The 17,937-nt window shown below is 34.3% G+C and overlaps 1 protein-coding gene across 2 annotated transcripts in view; it reads left to right on the top strand.

Moving 5' to 3' along the window:
- NOVA1 (NOVA alternative splicing regulator 1) overlaps nt 1-17,937 on the top strand; it is a 132,882-nt gene that overhangs the window by 56,691 nt on the left and 58,254 nt on the right. For both annotated transcript variants that reach the window (XM_063290005.1, XM_063290006.1), the window contains exon 3: nt 17,606-17,772. In XM_063290005.1, the coding sequence (XP_063146075.1) occupies nt 17,606-17,772 (167 nt within the window). The remainder of the gene's footprint in view (nt 1-17,605; nt 17,773-17,937) is intronic.

Genomic DNA, 17,937 nt, shown 5'->3' with positions numbered 1-17,937 from the left:
TTAGAAACGATTTTTCCCCTTAGTTTCCCAAATCAGATTTGCCATTGAAGGAAGATGATAAATTGTTGTCTTGAGTTTGATAAAACAGCAAATGGAGGTTTGGTGAAAGATAGAGAACTTATGCCTCTTCAAGAATTGGGTAGTGTTATAATAGATTTACAGGGAAGAAATCTGACATTGACTTCTGTGTGCTAACGTTAATATGAAATGCCATCTTCATAGTTCCTTGCAAATTATGAGATACTGTATTCATGCTTCTAATCCCAAAAGGAGCTTTTAAAAAAAAAAGAAATGTAACAAATATAATGCATTTTTTTTTAGGAAAAAAACTGTAATTATGTTAGGCCATATTCTTAGTGTGCTGATTACAACATAAAAATTTAATGACTATAGCATTTTATTTTGTCTCTTAAAGTAATACATTTACCTATCTGCCACACAGACTTATATTGCAATTTTAATTCAACATTCATCTATAAGCAGAAAGTTACAAAATAGAAATGTATTCCTTCTGTAACTTTAATTTTATTTTGTGCAGATTAATTAAATTAGATCCCTGTTTTCTAATTTGATGAGGGAACATAACTCAGTTGTGGAACTTGCTTTGTATGCAGAAGTCTCTGGTCCCTGGCATCTCTAGTTTAAAAGAACAGGTAGTAAGTTATGGGAAAGTCTTCTGCATCAATCCCTGAATTGGTACTGCCATCAAAGTAGATTCTAGACTGAAAGCCAAGCAGTCCAATGTAGACATATTCTGTTAAACTGAAGGGATATTGTAAGTGGGCACAAGACATTGGAGATAGCATTTGGAAGAGAGAAGACCTGCAAAACATCATACTTTTATAGCAGCGTACATTACTTTTTTTGTAACAGTAATATCTTCTCTTTCTGAAAAATTGAATGCAGTGCCAAAACTTAATTGACTGTCTCTATGTGTTTTAGCTTCAATGGCAGCATCTATTATCTCACTGTCTTTTATATGTGTGTCTCACTTCAAGTGGTGACAAATTTTTCATCTTTAATCAAGTAATAGCCAGTTTCCCAAACAACACCTCCTCCCACACATCATAGAGGATAATACTGCATCACTTGCTCCAGACATATAATTAGAATTTAATGTTTCATATCAAATCAGCTGGACTTAAGTCTTAGTTTTGATGGTATTCCACTAAAATGTTGGTTATTGATTCAGTTGCATTACTTTTGTCGGCCATTTAATAATTTTTATTCAATTCCCTCTGAACAATGAGGAGTATGATTCTCTAGACCAAACGTTGCTAATCCAGTTGCCAATTTATACAGTTATAACCCATTCTTCATAAAATTCATCTTAGTGAAAAGTAAGTAATTGACCTTTGTTGTAGTTCAGGTTTTAATCCAAGCTGGAGAAGAACTTGAACTTAAATTTCTTCCACTTACCCACCTTATAACCCTGTTTCTGCTCTGGTATCTTTTTTCCTTCCTTCCCTAGGTGTTGATGCTGATACTGGCCAGTTTATTTCCTAAAGCTCTTGGAGTCTGGCTCACTGCCATACCCAAAGATCAGCAAGAGTGACAGAGAATTTTTCTCCTTCTCTGAATAGAGCAGCAGCTGCAAGTTAACTCACCAGGAAGAAAATGGGAATTGGAGGCTGCAAAAAGAGAGAGAAAAGTCTGCGGGCTTATTGTGTAGAAAGGGAAAGCAAAATATACTGTGGGTCCTCATCCAGGAATTGAATTGATTTTGAATAAAATGAGCTATTTCCTACGTGGGAGTTTTGGAATATTTTGGTTTACCACAAGCCAATTTTCATATAAAAGTAACAAGTATGGGAGGAAAAAGGGTTTCATTAAGGAAACCTTTAGGCTATTTCTATAATGGCATCATAGAAGTCCTATTCAAGATAATAGATGAAACCTTTGTTAAGAGTTTTCTTTTCTTGCAGCCGGCTGCTTGGAGTAGAGATAAGAGAAAGAGGAAAATGGGAGAAGGAGAAATGGTGCCCCACACTTAATCTTACTTCTGATGCTACTCAACACATAACCTATGGATTCATTACTGTATGTCATGGTGATGCCCACTAGTTTAAATTTAGGCAGGACAAATTAATCAAGGACTACTCATTTTGCAAATTCGATGTTAAATCTTGACTGGGGCAACATGCTTCCAATACCAGTTACAGAGGAAAAATGGCTAAAGATTGACCACAGTGAGAAAAAAAAAGTACTGGATTAATATGAGCCTTGAATTATGTTGTTAATTGCTAGTTTCAGCCCCACCTACAGGGGAGCTCCTATGAGGGAAAGCAGGACTTGATGTAAAAATGTGCATCCTGATTTACAAAGTAACTGTTATTTACTTTTGGTTTTGAGTTGAAATTCCTGCTCATTTCACCTTTCTATTATCATTTCAACATTTTGTGTAACAGTAAAAGAAAATGCAATAATTATTATAGATTTATATCTATTAGTGGTAAAAAAAAAACCTTCAGAGACATTATAATAACAATTAAACTATCCTGTATGTTTGCCTTAAGACTAAAACTATAGCCTAAATCGGTTCAAAATCATCCCAAAGTAATTTGTGGCTTGAAGCCAGATATGATTTGGAACCCTTAGTTAGAGTATAATTGTCATTTGAAATAAGAACAAATGGTTGTTTTAGAGCTTTTATTTTATTTATTTTATTTTTAGAATATTAAAAACTACATTTTTTCTAAAATATTTAACTCATTTAACTGAAATCTGAGAACTTTAATGTCTTCCACTACACTTCAAGTATTTTTTTTAAATAGAATAATACATCGTGAAATCAGTATTCATTTAGATTTATCAATAGCATAGAAGCATTTTTTAAAAAAAAAATACCTCTGTGGAAACGACTTTTCATCTTAAGAAGCTTAGCTAATTCCTAATATATAAAACACATTCCTGAACATTTTTGCTCTGAACATTATTAACTAATTACATTTTTATCAAGATTTGGCAGTAATTTCCATGTTGGAAAGGTTATTAAGTGAAAGATTCCATAAAAATCCTTGGCATCCTAGTGGAAATGTGTGCAAAAAGACAAATGCAGAGTTGCACTGTATTAATAGAAGTATAGTTTCCTATGAAAATCATCTGCAAATTCTAGTAAAGGAAGTGAAGGAATAAAAAGTGAGTTTATGATTAAATATAAAGAAGACCAACCTAATCACAATAACCCCTTAGAATTCATCATGAAAATAGGGAAGTGTTGGATAGATTCTTCCTTTTAAACTGTTGACTGTCAACAGTAAAGGAACTAGTGGTCAGGAAATACACCTAGGACTACCACTTGGTAGGGTGGCAATGAAAGCCTTGAAAAAGATACTCAGATACCATGATGTGTCTATACCTACAAATATATGAATCATGAAGCTAATCTTTTTCCCTATGATAGTCTATAGAAGTGAAAGTTGACTTTGATGAAGCAGGATAGAAAGGGTACTGACACTTTTGAACTTCGGTGTTGGAGAAGGCATTTGAAAATATCCTGGATAGCCAAGAAAAAAAATACACAGAGCGCAGAGCAAATCAATCTAGAGTTCTCACTTGAGGTACAAATGGCAAGCTCAAATTATATTTTAGATCCATTATGCAAAAGATCTTATTTCCCTGGAGAAGTTCATAATGCTGGGAAAGATGGTGAGAGAAGAAGAGGTCAATCTGCACCAAGAACTCAGTTACAGCAGAGATGGGTTCACCAGTGAAGACCTAATGGGCCAAGTTGGAGATGATGATCCTGGAGAAGACTTATCTGTGTGGTGTCTAAGAGTTGATACCAGCTTGATGGCATATAATCAATCAAAATAGTTTCTTAAACATGGGAAGTAATAAGTCCATAATATTCTTTACTGATCAGACTCCTACTCTATTACTGTGTTCAGTTCTGGGCACCAAACGTTAAGAAGTACTACAAACTGGAAAAGTTGTGAAGAAGGATAAGCCAAGTCCCATGATAGTGGGCAGTGGGAGTGTCATTCCAGAGTGGTATTCTCACAGCCTAAAAAAAAAAAAGGGGGGGGGAGACACTATGATTTGGAGCTCTTTGCTTACTAACATTTCTTTGTTGCTTTAATGGTTCAATATTCAATAATGTGTGTTATAATGGACATGGATAGATACCAATATGTAACATGCCTCAAATGTTCTCTTCCAGAACCACATTTTACTTCGTTAGGGCAACTCATTGGGGGAGATAATAGTTTTCATATATGAGGGCAAGCTGTTATATAAGCAGGATACTGCCCTATTACGAGAAGGCCCTACTATGGGGTCTTTGTAGGAGGAATTCTCTTGGAGAGGGAACCAGATCTTGCTAGATGGAAGATTCACATATAACAGCCAGATGGAGTTAGAATGCAGTTTTGGGATCCTCCTGGACTTACAGCTCCTGCATGAGGAGCAGGTGGCAGTTGTGGCCAAGAGGGCCTTTGTGTAAATACATCTTGTGCACTAGTTGCACCTGTTCCTAGATTGGGAAACACTGTTCGTGGTCACTCATGCCCTAATCACTGGACTACTGCAACATGCATACCTGGGGCTGCCCTTGAACAACATTTGGAAGTTTCAACATCCAGAATTCAACTGCATGTGTAGTTTTGGGCATGTCACAGTGTGTATTTAATGCCAATGCTGTGTGAGCTGCACTGGGTGCCAGTAGCCTTCCAGGTGCAGTTCAAAGTGCTGACTATCACTTTTAAAGCCCACATGGTATAGGGCTACTTTAGATATAGGACCATGTAAATAGATAGGTTTTGAGATATGATGACTTAAAGTCACAGAGTGAGCACCATAGACCCTTCTGTCCTAGTGCAACCTCTTAATACTTTGTGCTTTTAAATCAAAGATGACTAAAATAAATTATTTGTCCACTATAGAAAGATAGGAAAGGTTTCATTTCAGAAGACAGGAGAAATATTCTAATACCAACTGTATTTCTTATATCGTTCAATGTTCGCTGTTTTTCAGTTTGAAATGTTGTTTAATATATTCAAAGGAAATTATCCTAAGCATATTTTACATAAACTGAAATAAAATTGGAGGAACTGCTCCTATCTAAAGAACTTTGGATTATGGTACCACTGGTTAACCTGTGTTTAACCTATTTTCACTGTTAAAGTTTTTAATTGTTTGTAACAATTGCAGTGTTCTAATGCTTATTTAGAAACAGCTACTCGCAAGGAAGTATGTTACTAATGCTACCTTAGCTTCAAAATTATAACCTTGTCAAGTTTCTGTGTAGACTATTTTCAGTAGCTTTCCCCTGGCAAATATAGCATGTACATTTTTACAACTAGATTACAGAGTAACAAAGCATTAATACCTCAATCCCAAACATATTGACACCCAAACATACTGATATCCAAACACACTGGCTAAGGGAAGATATGAAATTAACCATTCTCAGATTGATTAAACATTTATATGAGAATAGGACTCTGAAGTATGTGTAGTAATGAACAGTCATGTTAAATTTAATTATAAGAATCATTCAGGAAGTAACTTGCATCTTTTTAAAAATTTTTATTATTATTTTCAAAAAGCTGTGGTGATCAAGATGAATTAGGATTATGAGACGAGGTAATTAACTTCAGTGCAAATGGCAGTTCCAGGAAGGACAATATTCCTTGAGAAAACTGGAACAGGACAGGGTAAACCATCCTTTCCTTTGTGCTCTACCAGCTGCTTTTGTAAAATAGATAGACAGACAAGCAGGCACTCCAACTGTATTTTGATCTGTGTCTTTAGTTTTGATGCCTGAGGTAAATGTTTAAACATCTAAATGCTTTAATTTAAAGTTTTATTGTTCCAGCTGCTTTCTTCCTGCAGTCTTACAGAGTACAGTTGAGTTTCTTATTGTTAAAAACAATCCACATGTACTTTAACTGAGTGTAAAAATTGCTGCCACTGCTTGTAATAATTTTATTACAGAATTGCTTCTTTTCAGAGAATTTTATCTTAAAACTTCACCAAAAAATAAAAATAAAAATCAAATGTCTAATTATATAATAATAACTTGATAACTGGTATAGTATATAATAACACTCCCCTCCTATTCTGAAGCCTACTGGAATGGTTACTGTCAGGTCAGGAATGGGAGTCTAGTGGTATGGCAAGCTTCTCAACTGAGCCAATGGACGATCCTTCTTCCTATTCCTTGTTCCACTGTGCATATACTATGCATACATATTGTTATTCTCAATTTATTTTTTGACAACTTTATTTCATGCTTGTACTATAGTTAGAAAATCTAACACTCCAGACAGTATTCAATGTCATATCACATCCTCAATGAAAAGGATCTTATTTTATATTTTATTTACTTGCTGACAAAACTGAATAATGTCACTAATTTGGTTTAAGATCAGTATTACCAGTTGTACTTAGGTAATTGTTGGTTTTAAAGCTATTTAGAATAATAAATGATTTTAAGTATTAGATAAAATAAGACTACAAGTGATGATAGATTTAGTCAGAATCTTAGATTTTGTTGTTGATTAATTTATGGGACTGAAATTAACTAGAGAGTATAAAAATTAATGAGATTTGGACTGCATCCAATAATGTCATTCTCGTGATGGAATAAATTCTTCCTGTACTCTTGTACACTTCCAGATCAGTTTCAGCAATTTAGGGAATCTTCCATAGATTTAGGGGGCACTCATGAAGGAGGTGAAAGAAATGTAACTGGAAACCTTTTTGCCAAGAACAAGTCATTAAAATAATGTTGGATGTAGCTCATTGCATAGAGTTTGCAATTAGAACTGAATAGTTGCTGAAAACATTGACGGAAATGTTAAAAAAAAATATTGTGCAGTGATAGCTTTACACTGAAATACGGGAATAAAAAATGCTACAGGCAGGTTCATCTGCTTGAATTTAAGGTCTTAAATAAGGTCTATATACCCAAGTAAAAGGTAAAGATTCCCCTTTAGTCGTATCTAATGACACACTAGGGGGAGGTGCTCATCTCTGTTTCCATGGCTGAAGGACCAGCATTGTCTAGGACATGTCCGTGTCATGTGGCCAGCATGACAATCATGGAAATGCTGTTACCTTCCCGCCGAAGCGGTACCTATTTATTTAGTCGCATTTGCATGCTTTCGAATTGCTAGGTTGGCAAGAGCTGGGGCGAGTGCGGAAGCTCAATCCGCCATGCAGCACTCGGGTCTCGAAACGCCGGACTTGCAACCTCCCAGTTGACAAGCCTGGTGTCTTAACCACTGAGACACCACACCCCCACCATACCTAAGGAAAGATAATTTTTAGAATTGTCCCTCAGTTTGCAGTTTTCCTCTCTTTTAGTCTCCATATGTATAGACTGTACTCACTGAAAGTTGCATAGTTCTGTTCAATAGATTTTTTTTTTTATATTGGAATTATTTCAGAAGGCTGATTAATTGATCTTACTTACACTGTCTTTTAACAAATGAAATCACAATTTGTAAAGAAGAGGAATCTTTGCTAAATGGAATAATTATGTTGTGTTCCATGATTACTCTGCAATACTAAATATTTCTTTGTCTTGTGTCATTTCAGTGTAATGTGTCATTTAAGGGATTTGTAGAACAAATTCTAGACTTAGTAAAATGTTTTATATAAGTAGAGAAAAGTTATTTTTTGCTTTCCTAGAGACATAATCAGTCTCAGAAAAGTACAAATGAAATGCCACTTCATACTGAATATATTCTTGTCTAATATTTCTATAATTATTTTGTGATGTTTAACTTCCAGCGGCTGTATTAAAAAAAAAAAACACGATTGTGGATTTTACAAAAAAGCTCCTGAAGTACATTTTATAACATATAGACAGAAAAAAACATATGAAATGAATGGTAGGAAAAGCACAATACCAAATTTATAAGGAACTAAATGAATTGGAACACAAAACACACAAAAAGTTAAGAACTCCTGTTTATGTTAGCACCATAATTATGATAATGTTAAGGAGAATGGAAGAAGTATAAGAAAAAGAGAGACTGTCCATCTCTTCTGGGGAAGCCATCTCATCTGGGAAATTTGCAGTATGAGCCATATGAACACAGGAAAAGACAGTTTCTTTAGCTAATATGTGATATGTAAATGCCCCTACATTCTGCAAATCACCATTTTCCTTTTGAATTTGTGTCACTACATGTCCATACTATATTGATGGTATTATAAGAACTTAATTTAGAAGAATAATTTCTAAAGGAGACCCCTGAAAATCCCCCCCTCCAGTCTAAAGGAGCCATGGCAAGGGAGACCATCTTACTTGCCAAAAATATCAAAGACAAGCTATTCCCGGATTTATAATGCACCCCTTCATGGAGTTTTGAGTGTAATGACACCACTGTTTCTTATGCAAACAAGGTCCCAGGAATATGAGCCCAACAGAGTGATCAGTTCTTCAGAGGATGGGAAATGAGGTTGCCGCCTCCTTTTTTCCCCTCAATCCTCAACAGCAGATGTTATTGTTCACGGCTGACAGAGAAGGGGAAGTCAGCTAATAGTTCAGTCACTGCAAATACTTATTTATATTCTACACTTTATTTAGCTATCTGAATATATAATACCACTATGTCAGCTTCTTCATTACATGCAATTTAATTGGATGAGATTGCTATGTGGTTAATCCAAAAATAAGACATCGTAATTAGATTAAAAAACATTATACAGCAGCAAATAGGAGAGATAAAAATTCAAATCACAACTCCTGAAAGTGAGAATTATGTTTAAGTCTGAGTGTGTGCATGTATGCTGAGTGGATCTTTCAGTTTAATCACAATTTAAATCTATAATCACGTCAGAAGAATAGTTTTGTTGAAGCTTAAGTAGAATAATATTACACTTGAGAATAGAAAATGGAGTTGAGCTGAAATTTGAACTTGAAGTATGGACATCTGAATTCTGGCATCTCTATTCAATTCTGAGTTTTAGGAGAAATATGGAATACAAATGGAATGCATATATGCAGGTTGAACTGCTTTTTATATTTTACATAGCCAATCTATATCTGTTTGTCCCTGATAAAATATCTTAAACCCTGAATAAAATAAAAAGCCACAATTAAAGGAACAATTATTTATGATAACATAATAATCATGAATTATCAGACTGATAAGCTTATAAAAATGCATTTAGGTCACTTAATGCCTTTTCCCTACTAGTTTTTTTTGTGGGGTGCCTTTGAGTCGTCATTGACCCGTGGTGACTGCCTGGACTAGTCCCTGCAGTTTTCTTGGCACGGTTTCTGGAATTGATTTGCCCTTGCCTCCTTCCTAAGGCTGAGAGAGAGTGACTGGCCCAAGGTCACCCGGCTGGCTTTGTGCCTAAGGTGGGACTGGAGCTCAGGGTCTCCTGGTTTCTAGCCTGGTGCCTGAACCACCACACCAAACTAACTCTTCCCTACTAATAAAGCAATTCAATGTAAAGCATCCCCAACAGCATCTCCTGAATACATCCAGTGAAGATCTCATCACTTACAGCATTAAATAGTTCTACTGCCAAACTGCTTTTACCTTAGATTTTTTTCTTCTGATACTCTGTTAGAATCTGCTTTTGTATGATTTAAGAACATTTTTCTATCTCCTATCCTCTTGGCCCAAGAAAATAGATCCTGACTGTCCTGTACGTGACAGCTCTTCAGATCCTTGAAAAGTGCTATCATATCTTCTGCATCCCCCAAGCTGTCTTTCCTCAAGGCGGAATATATTCAGTTTCCGCAATCACTGCTTGATTAGCGACTGAGATTCAGTCATTGGAATTGCTCTTATCTGCAGCTTTTCAGCTTCTCTACATCTTTCTTAAGATGTTATGCCTGGAAATGGCTACAGTACTTGAGGTGAAGTCAGACCAATACAGGAAATAGACTAGCCATTAGCATCCATGATCTGGAAACCTTATTTCTATTGATGTAACTTAAAATTGTATTTCTCCTTTCTAGCACCCATGTTACACAGTTTATTCATATGCAGGTTGTGATAAACTACAGTTCTGAGATACCATTTGGAATATGTGAAACGTTAATGTGTTTTCTCATTAAATAATTTTGATTATTAAAATACAGTTTTTATCCAAGCTATTAGATACCTTGCAGCCGTGCCTCAAAGGAGAAAGAAATGAAGTGCTTGTGTTTGTCAAATAAAAAACTGATGGGTGTGGAGATTCACAATGGTTTATAGTGACTTTCTTACTTTTAAACAACAGTAGCTTGATTATTTCAAATTTAGCATGCAATAGTTTCATTATCCACTGATTTAATACATACTTTTTTTTATCTAGATGGCATCTAAATGGCAAATTAAATTAAGTATACTTCTGAGAAATTAACTAATCTGTTATTCTGTCATCTCCTTGGCCCGTGTGGGACACTATGTGTTATTGTTTGTTCTTAAACTACTTTCAGTATGTATGTATGGTAGAACAGAGATGTAGGGGTCTCTGCATATTTTGACTATCATGGAATGATTTCAAACTGATAATCTGGGAGTACTGCACAATTCTGCCATTATAATTTAAAGGTGCTTTCATGAATACGAATAGTAATCTGAATTATGTGCCTCATTCCTTCAACATTTAAAAAAATATTTTTTTTACTCTTAAACAAAACAGTAACCAGCTATTTCATTCTTATAATATATATATATAGGAGGCGTTACTGATAAGGTTCAGATTACTTAATACAGCACAATATATGTCTTTGTGTGTTAATCTAAAACTTTTTTGCAGTGAAAACGTAGTGTAACATTTTGTTTTCTTTTTATTATTTACAGGTCCACTTAGTTAAGTAATGTAATAATTATTTTGTTTGCTTGCCACAGCTGCTAATGCAGCAGGTTTTTCTTAGGTTCAGATTTTAGAACCCTAAATGGATGAAACAAACAAACAAACAGAAAGGAATTAACGAATGAATTGTGTATTTTTATTCACATTATAATTTGTAGCTCTTGTTTATATCTTTCTCTAAGAAACCTACTTATAGGATGGAATCCAGAATTACAAGAGTGAAAGAAAATTCCAGTACTGATGTTGACTTTTAAATTTGCAGAAAGGCTTCATTTAAAAGGAATTTCTCTCAGGAATGTATCTTGAGAGTTTATACTCAATTTATTTAACAGTTTGCATAAAACCTTATGCTGATTGAAGTACGTGTGGATTTTAATAATTTTTCACACAAGGAATTTGTGTTAAGGCAGAAAATATACTGCTGACTACATTTAACCAGTTTTAATTTACTTTGCAATAAAGAAGAATCTTACAAATATTTCACCATTCTTAACACCTGAAACTTCTTTTTATTCTTTAGATTATTGAGATATGCATTCTGTGGCCTGATTCTTAGCCTTGATGCACCAGCAAATAAGCATTCATGATACAGTGATTGTACTTAATTGTTCTGCTATGACATCTTAACAAAACATAACTTTATTCATTTTATTGTACAGTCATATATATTTGTACTATATGTGACTGTGGTTCTAGCTTAGGTGATGGAACAGTTCATATATTGGATCTTCTGTGCTTATTTCTCAAGTTAATAACATGCTCTTTCTTCACAAATTTTCCATATTCCTAAGTTCTTATTTATCAATTCCTATTTTTCCTTCCTTGTAGGAGGCATTTTATCTTAAATGTTGTGGTAAAGCCTAGCACAATGAAGAACTGACCTCTGCCTTCTTTTCCTAGCAGTTCCATCCTCATATTTTAAAATTTTATTTACATATTTTGTAGACACTTTAACTTCTCTTTTTCCACTCCCACATTCAGAAAGGTACTAACATACCATGAAGATCTTCCATTTTCCATCTCTTAAAGATTTTGAACTCTCCAAGAAGATCCTCGCCATTATGTATTCTGTACAGGACTTGCTATAGTTTAAAAAGTGCTTTATGAAGTATCACCTAGTGTCCATGAGAACATCTGTATGTATGTCTTTTGTTTCTGGACAATTTTGGTAAAATGGTAGTGCTATTGGAAAGCTGATAAAAGGAGAGAAATTGGGGAACTATTTACATCAGAGAAAGTTCTGCCTGTACTCCTTAATTCTTCAAAAGATATATTTAAATATTAATAGCTTCTTAAGTTCTAGGACCAGGAATGACTCTCCTTTTAACCATAATTACATTATTGGATTCCAAGTAAGCATAGTGAGTGCTGAGAATTGCAGCCTAAGAACACCTAAAATTAATTGGATTAATGTTCTGATAAATGTGTATATGATTTAACTGGCTAAAATGGAATTTCCTCAGTGCATAACATGGGCTAAAACATTTATGTATTTAGTGTTAATTTAAAATCTGAACCATATTTAATGGCATTTTAAAACATTTGAGAAAATCAGTTATTACTACTTGCACATTCAGATTTTTAACTGCTCAAAAGTATAAATGCCTTCGCAGTTACCTTGAAACATTAATAGAACCCCAAAAGTTTTTAAACTGCCAAAAATTGCCAACTTTGATTTATAGATTTATTTTAGTTGCACTTGTTGCTTAAAGCTGTCTGTCCTATGAGCAACTTCATCTGCAAGTTAGTCTTTAGTGTTAGCTGTGTGTACAACTGTTAATTAGAAATGATATGACATTTGAGAGTTCAAGATATGTAGAACTGTAAAAAAAAAACAAGCAAAAAAGTTACAGACTTATTTTACCAAACGTCCCAAAGGCGTCTAAAAAAAACTAAACTGGAGGACTGTAAATGCAGCTAAGAATATTATTTTGGGAGTCTGGATTTGGTTCATGCTTATATGTTATCACTAAAACTGGGGAAGTGAATGAATGAATATTTTGAGATGCACCCACTGCGATTTGGATACTCATTGTTATCTCTAATGCATTTTTAAAATTCAAATTAGAAAACATTTCAAATATACTGTATATTGCTGAATCAAATCCAGTGTGTTTTAGCTTCTGAATTTCTCTTTCATAAATATGTACTTCAGCCATACATCTCTCTCTTTTTCATATAATAGTTCCATTATATTATGCCTGGGTAAATCACACTTGAGAGTTTTGGGTGTAGTTCAGGATACTGCATTTCAAAAATGATGGGATCTGCATGGGTTCAGATAAATATTACCAGGATAATAAAATGTTAGAAAATCAAACCCTGTGAGGAATGGTTAAAAGAACTAGGAATGTTTAGTTTGCAGAAGATAAAACAGAAGGGAGAGCTACAGATAAGCTGTCAGTAGCAAGAGCTGGACCTGTTCTCTGTTAAAATCAAGGGACAGAAAATAAAACATTTAAATCAGGGGCAGGAGACCAATGGATTGAAATTAAAAGAAAGATAATTCAGGCTCAGGTTTAGAAGAAATTTGATGATACTAAGAACTGTTTTAATTTAGGCAACGATCTGCCCAAAACAAAGATGGGCTCATCCTTGCTATAGGTTTTCAATTGTAAGCTGAATTATCCATCAAGGATAATTTAGTGGATTTTTGAATTGAGCAGGATTTTGGACCAGCTGACTTATAAGATCCCTCCTAATCCATATCTATTATGATTCTTTGAGTATTGAGTCAAGAATTGCTTTAACCTGCTAAAGGATAATCCACAGTATTATTTCATTTCATTTTAACGCTGAGATTCTCTGTACTATTGCCAACTTCATTCAAATGAATTTCTGAGCAGGTGTAGCTACCTTTAATACAAAACACAACACTTTATTGTTTCTTTTCTTTCTGAATAAATTGTATCATTCAATTTCAATTCTGTTTCTTTAGAGTAAATCAACAAATGTAATGCCCATGTTTAGAAATGATCTCCAGCCTTTTTTGGACCGTGTAGTTTAGAGAATATTAGGGGTACATTCACAAAGCAGTTGCCATGATGATCGTGCAAGTTATGATTTGTGAACAGTTGTGATAGTCACAAAATACTCGTTTACTAGAAGATAAACTGGTGAGGTTGCAATCTGTCACTTTTTTGTTTTGTTTTCCATATTCTTTCTACCACCTGAATCTTTTCTCAGAAGATGGGCACACTTCCTAAACAAAGCACTGGGCTTCAGTGATAGTAGCTAAGAATGCCTCTGGGGTATATAAAAACCAAGACCATTGTTGGAAATATAGATTATGCTTGGAGCTGATTCTTTTCTTTACATTCATGTTGGCTCCCTTATTCAGTTTCAGTTTAAATAATTATTTTAAAAAATAGGAAGGCCAAGGAGTCTGGCAGGCACCTTTGGTATACCAGGAACATTGGTACCTTTGGATGTAAACTGTGGGACCAGGTTATGGAGATTCCACATTGTACTGCATTATGCACATGGTGAACAGAGAAGGAATGCCTGTAGATTCACAATCCAGACTATCACCATATCAGCATCATAATGCAAAATTTATTTACTTTTATATTTAATTGTTTTTAAAAAGCTAGAATTCAGAATTTATGTATGTAGAGCATATACTAATCTGAAACCTCTAAAGAGCAGTATGCAGAAAAGTGTTGCTTGAATCAAAGCTTAATGAAATTTGGGCTCTTTCATTTCTGTTACTTGATAGTGTTCATCAGTTTAAGTGCTGTCTATATTAGTTTCCAAGATCTTCTATGTAAACCAATACCTGCTTTATATAAATGTTTTGTCTGTTGATCAAGAGAGAGCACTTACATTAGCTACATTGATCAATCCACAATGCTTCTTACCATAGAGTAGACAATTAATACTTCATGTAAAGACTCCCTAGTGCACTTGTTCAGAAATAGAGCACTTAATGCAGGAACCACAGGAGTTCTACACCAAAAGAGAGCTTGCAGAGAGTAAAGATAAGGAGAGAGAGAGAGAGAGAGAGAATTGCATCCATAGATCAAGTTAATTTATATTTCAATAGTCAGGCTTTCTGCCAAATATCTTCTACAATAGTGGTACGATTTTTTGAAATAGCATAGAGAACAATTACACACACACACACACACACACACACACACAGCTTTATAGAGACTGCTGAAGCCACACCTTTCAAAAAATAAATGTTTAAAATTGCATACCATTCTACTTCAGCCAATACAGATTTTATAATTCAATGTCTCTCTTCCCATAAATAACATGTTACAATACAGAAAACACTGTATGTTTAGCTATGTATCCATAATAACTATTGGTGCATTTCTTAGTTATTAAATTATATCTTGTTAACATATATGATTTTAAAAATTGAAGTTATTTAATATGATAAGGAAGATTTGTTTTCTGAATATGTGCTTATCAAATAATTTGTAGAAACAGCTTCTCTGAAACGTTTCAACTCTTGTATATTGAGGTTTTTTTAATCCTGCCTTTATTATTTTTATAAATAATTCAAGGTTGCAAACATACCTAATACTCCTTCCTCCTCCTATTTTCCCCAGAGCAACAATCCTGTGAGGTAAGTTGGGCTGAGAGACAGTGACTGGCCAAAAGTCACCCAGCCGGTTTTCAGGCCTAAGGCAAGACTAGAACTAATAGTCTCCTATTATAAAACTGGGGGGGGGGCATTGGAATAATGCCCCTCCCCCATTTTTCTTCTTTACAGTTAATTAGGAGATAGCTATGTAATTGAGAACAATGACTTCATTACCATTTAGAGCTTCCAGGTTATTGTTAGTGGAGTTAATCCTAGATTGTTGCTAGGAATTTTTCATTTTCTGCAGTATTTCATAACAGCAGCCACTTTCCTTTGAACAATGCATGGAACGTAGGGATGTATTCAAACTTTCAACATCAAAATTAGAGTATCTGCCTTAATTTCCTATTCCTTTTCATATTAATAATTTTTCTTCTCATAATCCAAATATAGATGACCTATATTTACAGTGCTTATAATTTTAATGATAAAATATAGGATGCATTCTATCAGTATCTATCCATGAATTTAAAATTAATTTATTCTGGGATTGATAAAAAGGTGTTAAATTCTCACCTCTAACATTCTGTTTTTGTCCTGAATATACCTTCAATCAATACCATCTTGTAACCAAAGAATATATTCATTTATATAACAGGAACCTGATCCTGTATTTAAAATGATTCCTCAAAACAGAAGATAAGACCACCACTACCACCAAAAAAAAAAAAAAATCTTAACAAACCAAAATTTTCCTTGGTAGATAGAGTTTCCATCTCACTGAAATCAATCCTAGATTCTCCCCCCACCCCTCCAAATAATGTTTGGATGTGACAAACCTTATTGTTTCCTAGAAAGCATGGAATTGATCAAGAGGAGTGAAGCTGAACTTCACTTTAATAAAAATGAAAGAGACTTCCCTTTTATTAAAATTAAATCATTGTAAAATCAACTACCCTATTTGTCTGCATTCTCTCACACACAGAAAGGCTGGAAATCTGAATTCATCAATCAAAAGCTTATTCATGCTTTTGTAGTAAGTATCATTGAGATTGATTGTTCTTACACCCAGGTAAATATGTGTAGGTCACTGCCTTGCTAAGTTAGTTTTGCCTGTTCTGTTTACTCCAGTTTTTCCACACTACTTGGTACTGAAACATGAACGCTCTAAGATTGGGGTAATAGTATTTGGAATACAATAAAATGTAGCTGTTTCCTATATTAACACCTATGAGCACATATAGTTTAGCAAACACTAAAGTTTTAAATAGGAAAAAAATCAGTGGAATCTTAAAATTCTAAGGCTATAATAGCATAAAGAAACTCTGAAATTCAGCATAATTTATAGGATGGGTGATGGCTGAAATGCAAAATTTTCTAGAAATATATAAGTACTGTAATCTACCGTATCTGTAAAGTTCATGGGGCCTTGAGTAATGTCCCAATCTTTAAGAAACTTTCCTTTGTGTTCTTAAAAAGCTCAAAAGGAGTAACACTAAACAAGGAAAGCTATAAGCTGTACCAGGAAATAATGGGTTTCTAGAATCCCATGGATTAGATTGTGTATATAATAAATAGCATATAATAAAAACAATTTGTGTATTGTAATAATAAATTTAAATAACACTATAGATTCCAGACTGGAACTTACAGTTTAGAGTACTGTGTTTCAGTATAAGACACTGGTTCAAATCCTCACTATGTTCTTGGACAAGTTTCTGGCTCTTAGTCTAACTTAAATTGTTTTTAGCCTCAAATGATACTCTATGCTCCTTAGTATCAGGGCTTATAACAAATAAGTAAGCATATTGCAAGAAAGATTTTAGGGTTGTGCAGATTGACTCATGGAGGCATATCATGCTGCATAGCAGAACAAAGTTCCTCACAGGGGTACTTCAAGGCAAGCCAGTCTGTCTTAGCTGGCAGCTCAGCTGTATGAATAGTGGTTTCATGGCATGTGCTGTACATGCAGAGAAGCCACTACTGTTGAACAAATGGAAATAGTATAACCTTAAACAGTTCTTCTAGGAATATTCATTTTATCTAAATATGATCCACATTATCCATTCCTATCCCCCCCAAAAAAAGAAAAAAAAATCCATTCTCCATCTTGTTCATGAGGCTCTTTCAACCTAGTCATTGTGCATCACAGTATGATCTTCCTTTTCATGAATTGGCTGTTCTGTTCAAATTAGTAAAGCTTTGATTTTTTATTAGTAAAGATGTGAATAGTTACTGCACAGACCTAATATTTTAAAAGCAAGACAATAAAATGTGTTTTATTTGTTTCTGAAGGTACGACAGAGCGGGTGTGTTTGATCCAGGGAACAGTGGAAGCACTAAATGCTGTGCATGGCTTCATTGCTGAAAAGATCCGAGAAATGCCTCAAAATGTGGCCAAGACAGAACCAGTTAGTATTCTGCAGCCTCAGACAACCGTCAATCCAGACCGCATCAAACAAGTGAGTTTTTACTGAGAGGAGAATAAGCTGCTGTTGCATCAAATGTATTGCAAAGAAGCCTAAGCAATTTACAAGTAAAGCATCCATAGTAAATATATTTTGCATAAGTATCAAAAACTTTTCAACATTTCTGATTTTGAAACTACTATTTCATTCTTTCCATTC

This window comes from Candoia aspera, chromosome 1, assembly GCF_035149785.1.
Source record: "Candoia aspera isolate rCanAsp1 chromosome 1, rCanAsp1.hap2, whole genome shotgun sequence".
In the NCBI taxonomy this organism is placed as follows: Eukaryota; Metazoa; Chordata; class Lepidosauria; order Squamata; family Boidae; genus Candoia; species Candoia aspera.
Note: the sequence above shows the minus strand (reverse complement) of the source record. Positions and strands in the feature narration are given on the sequence as shown.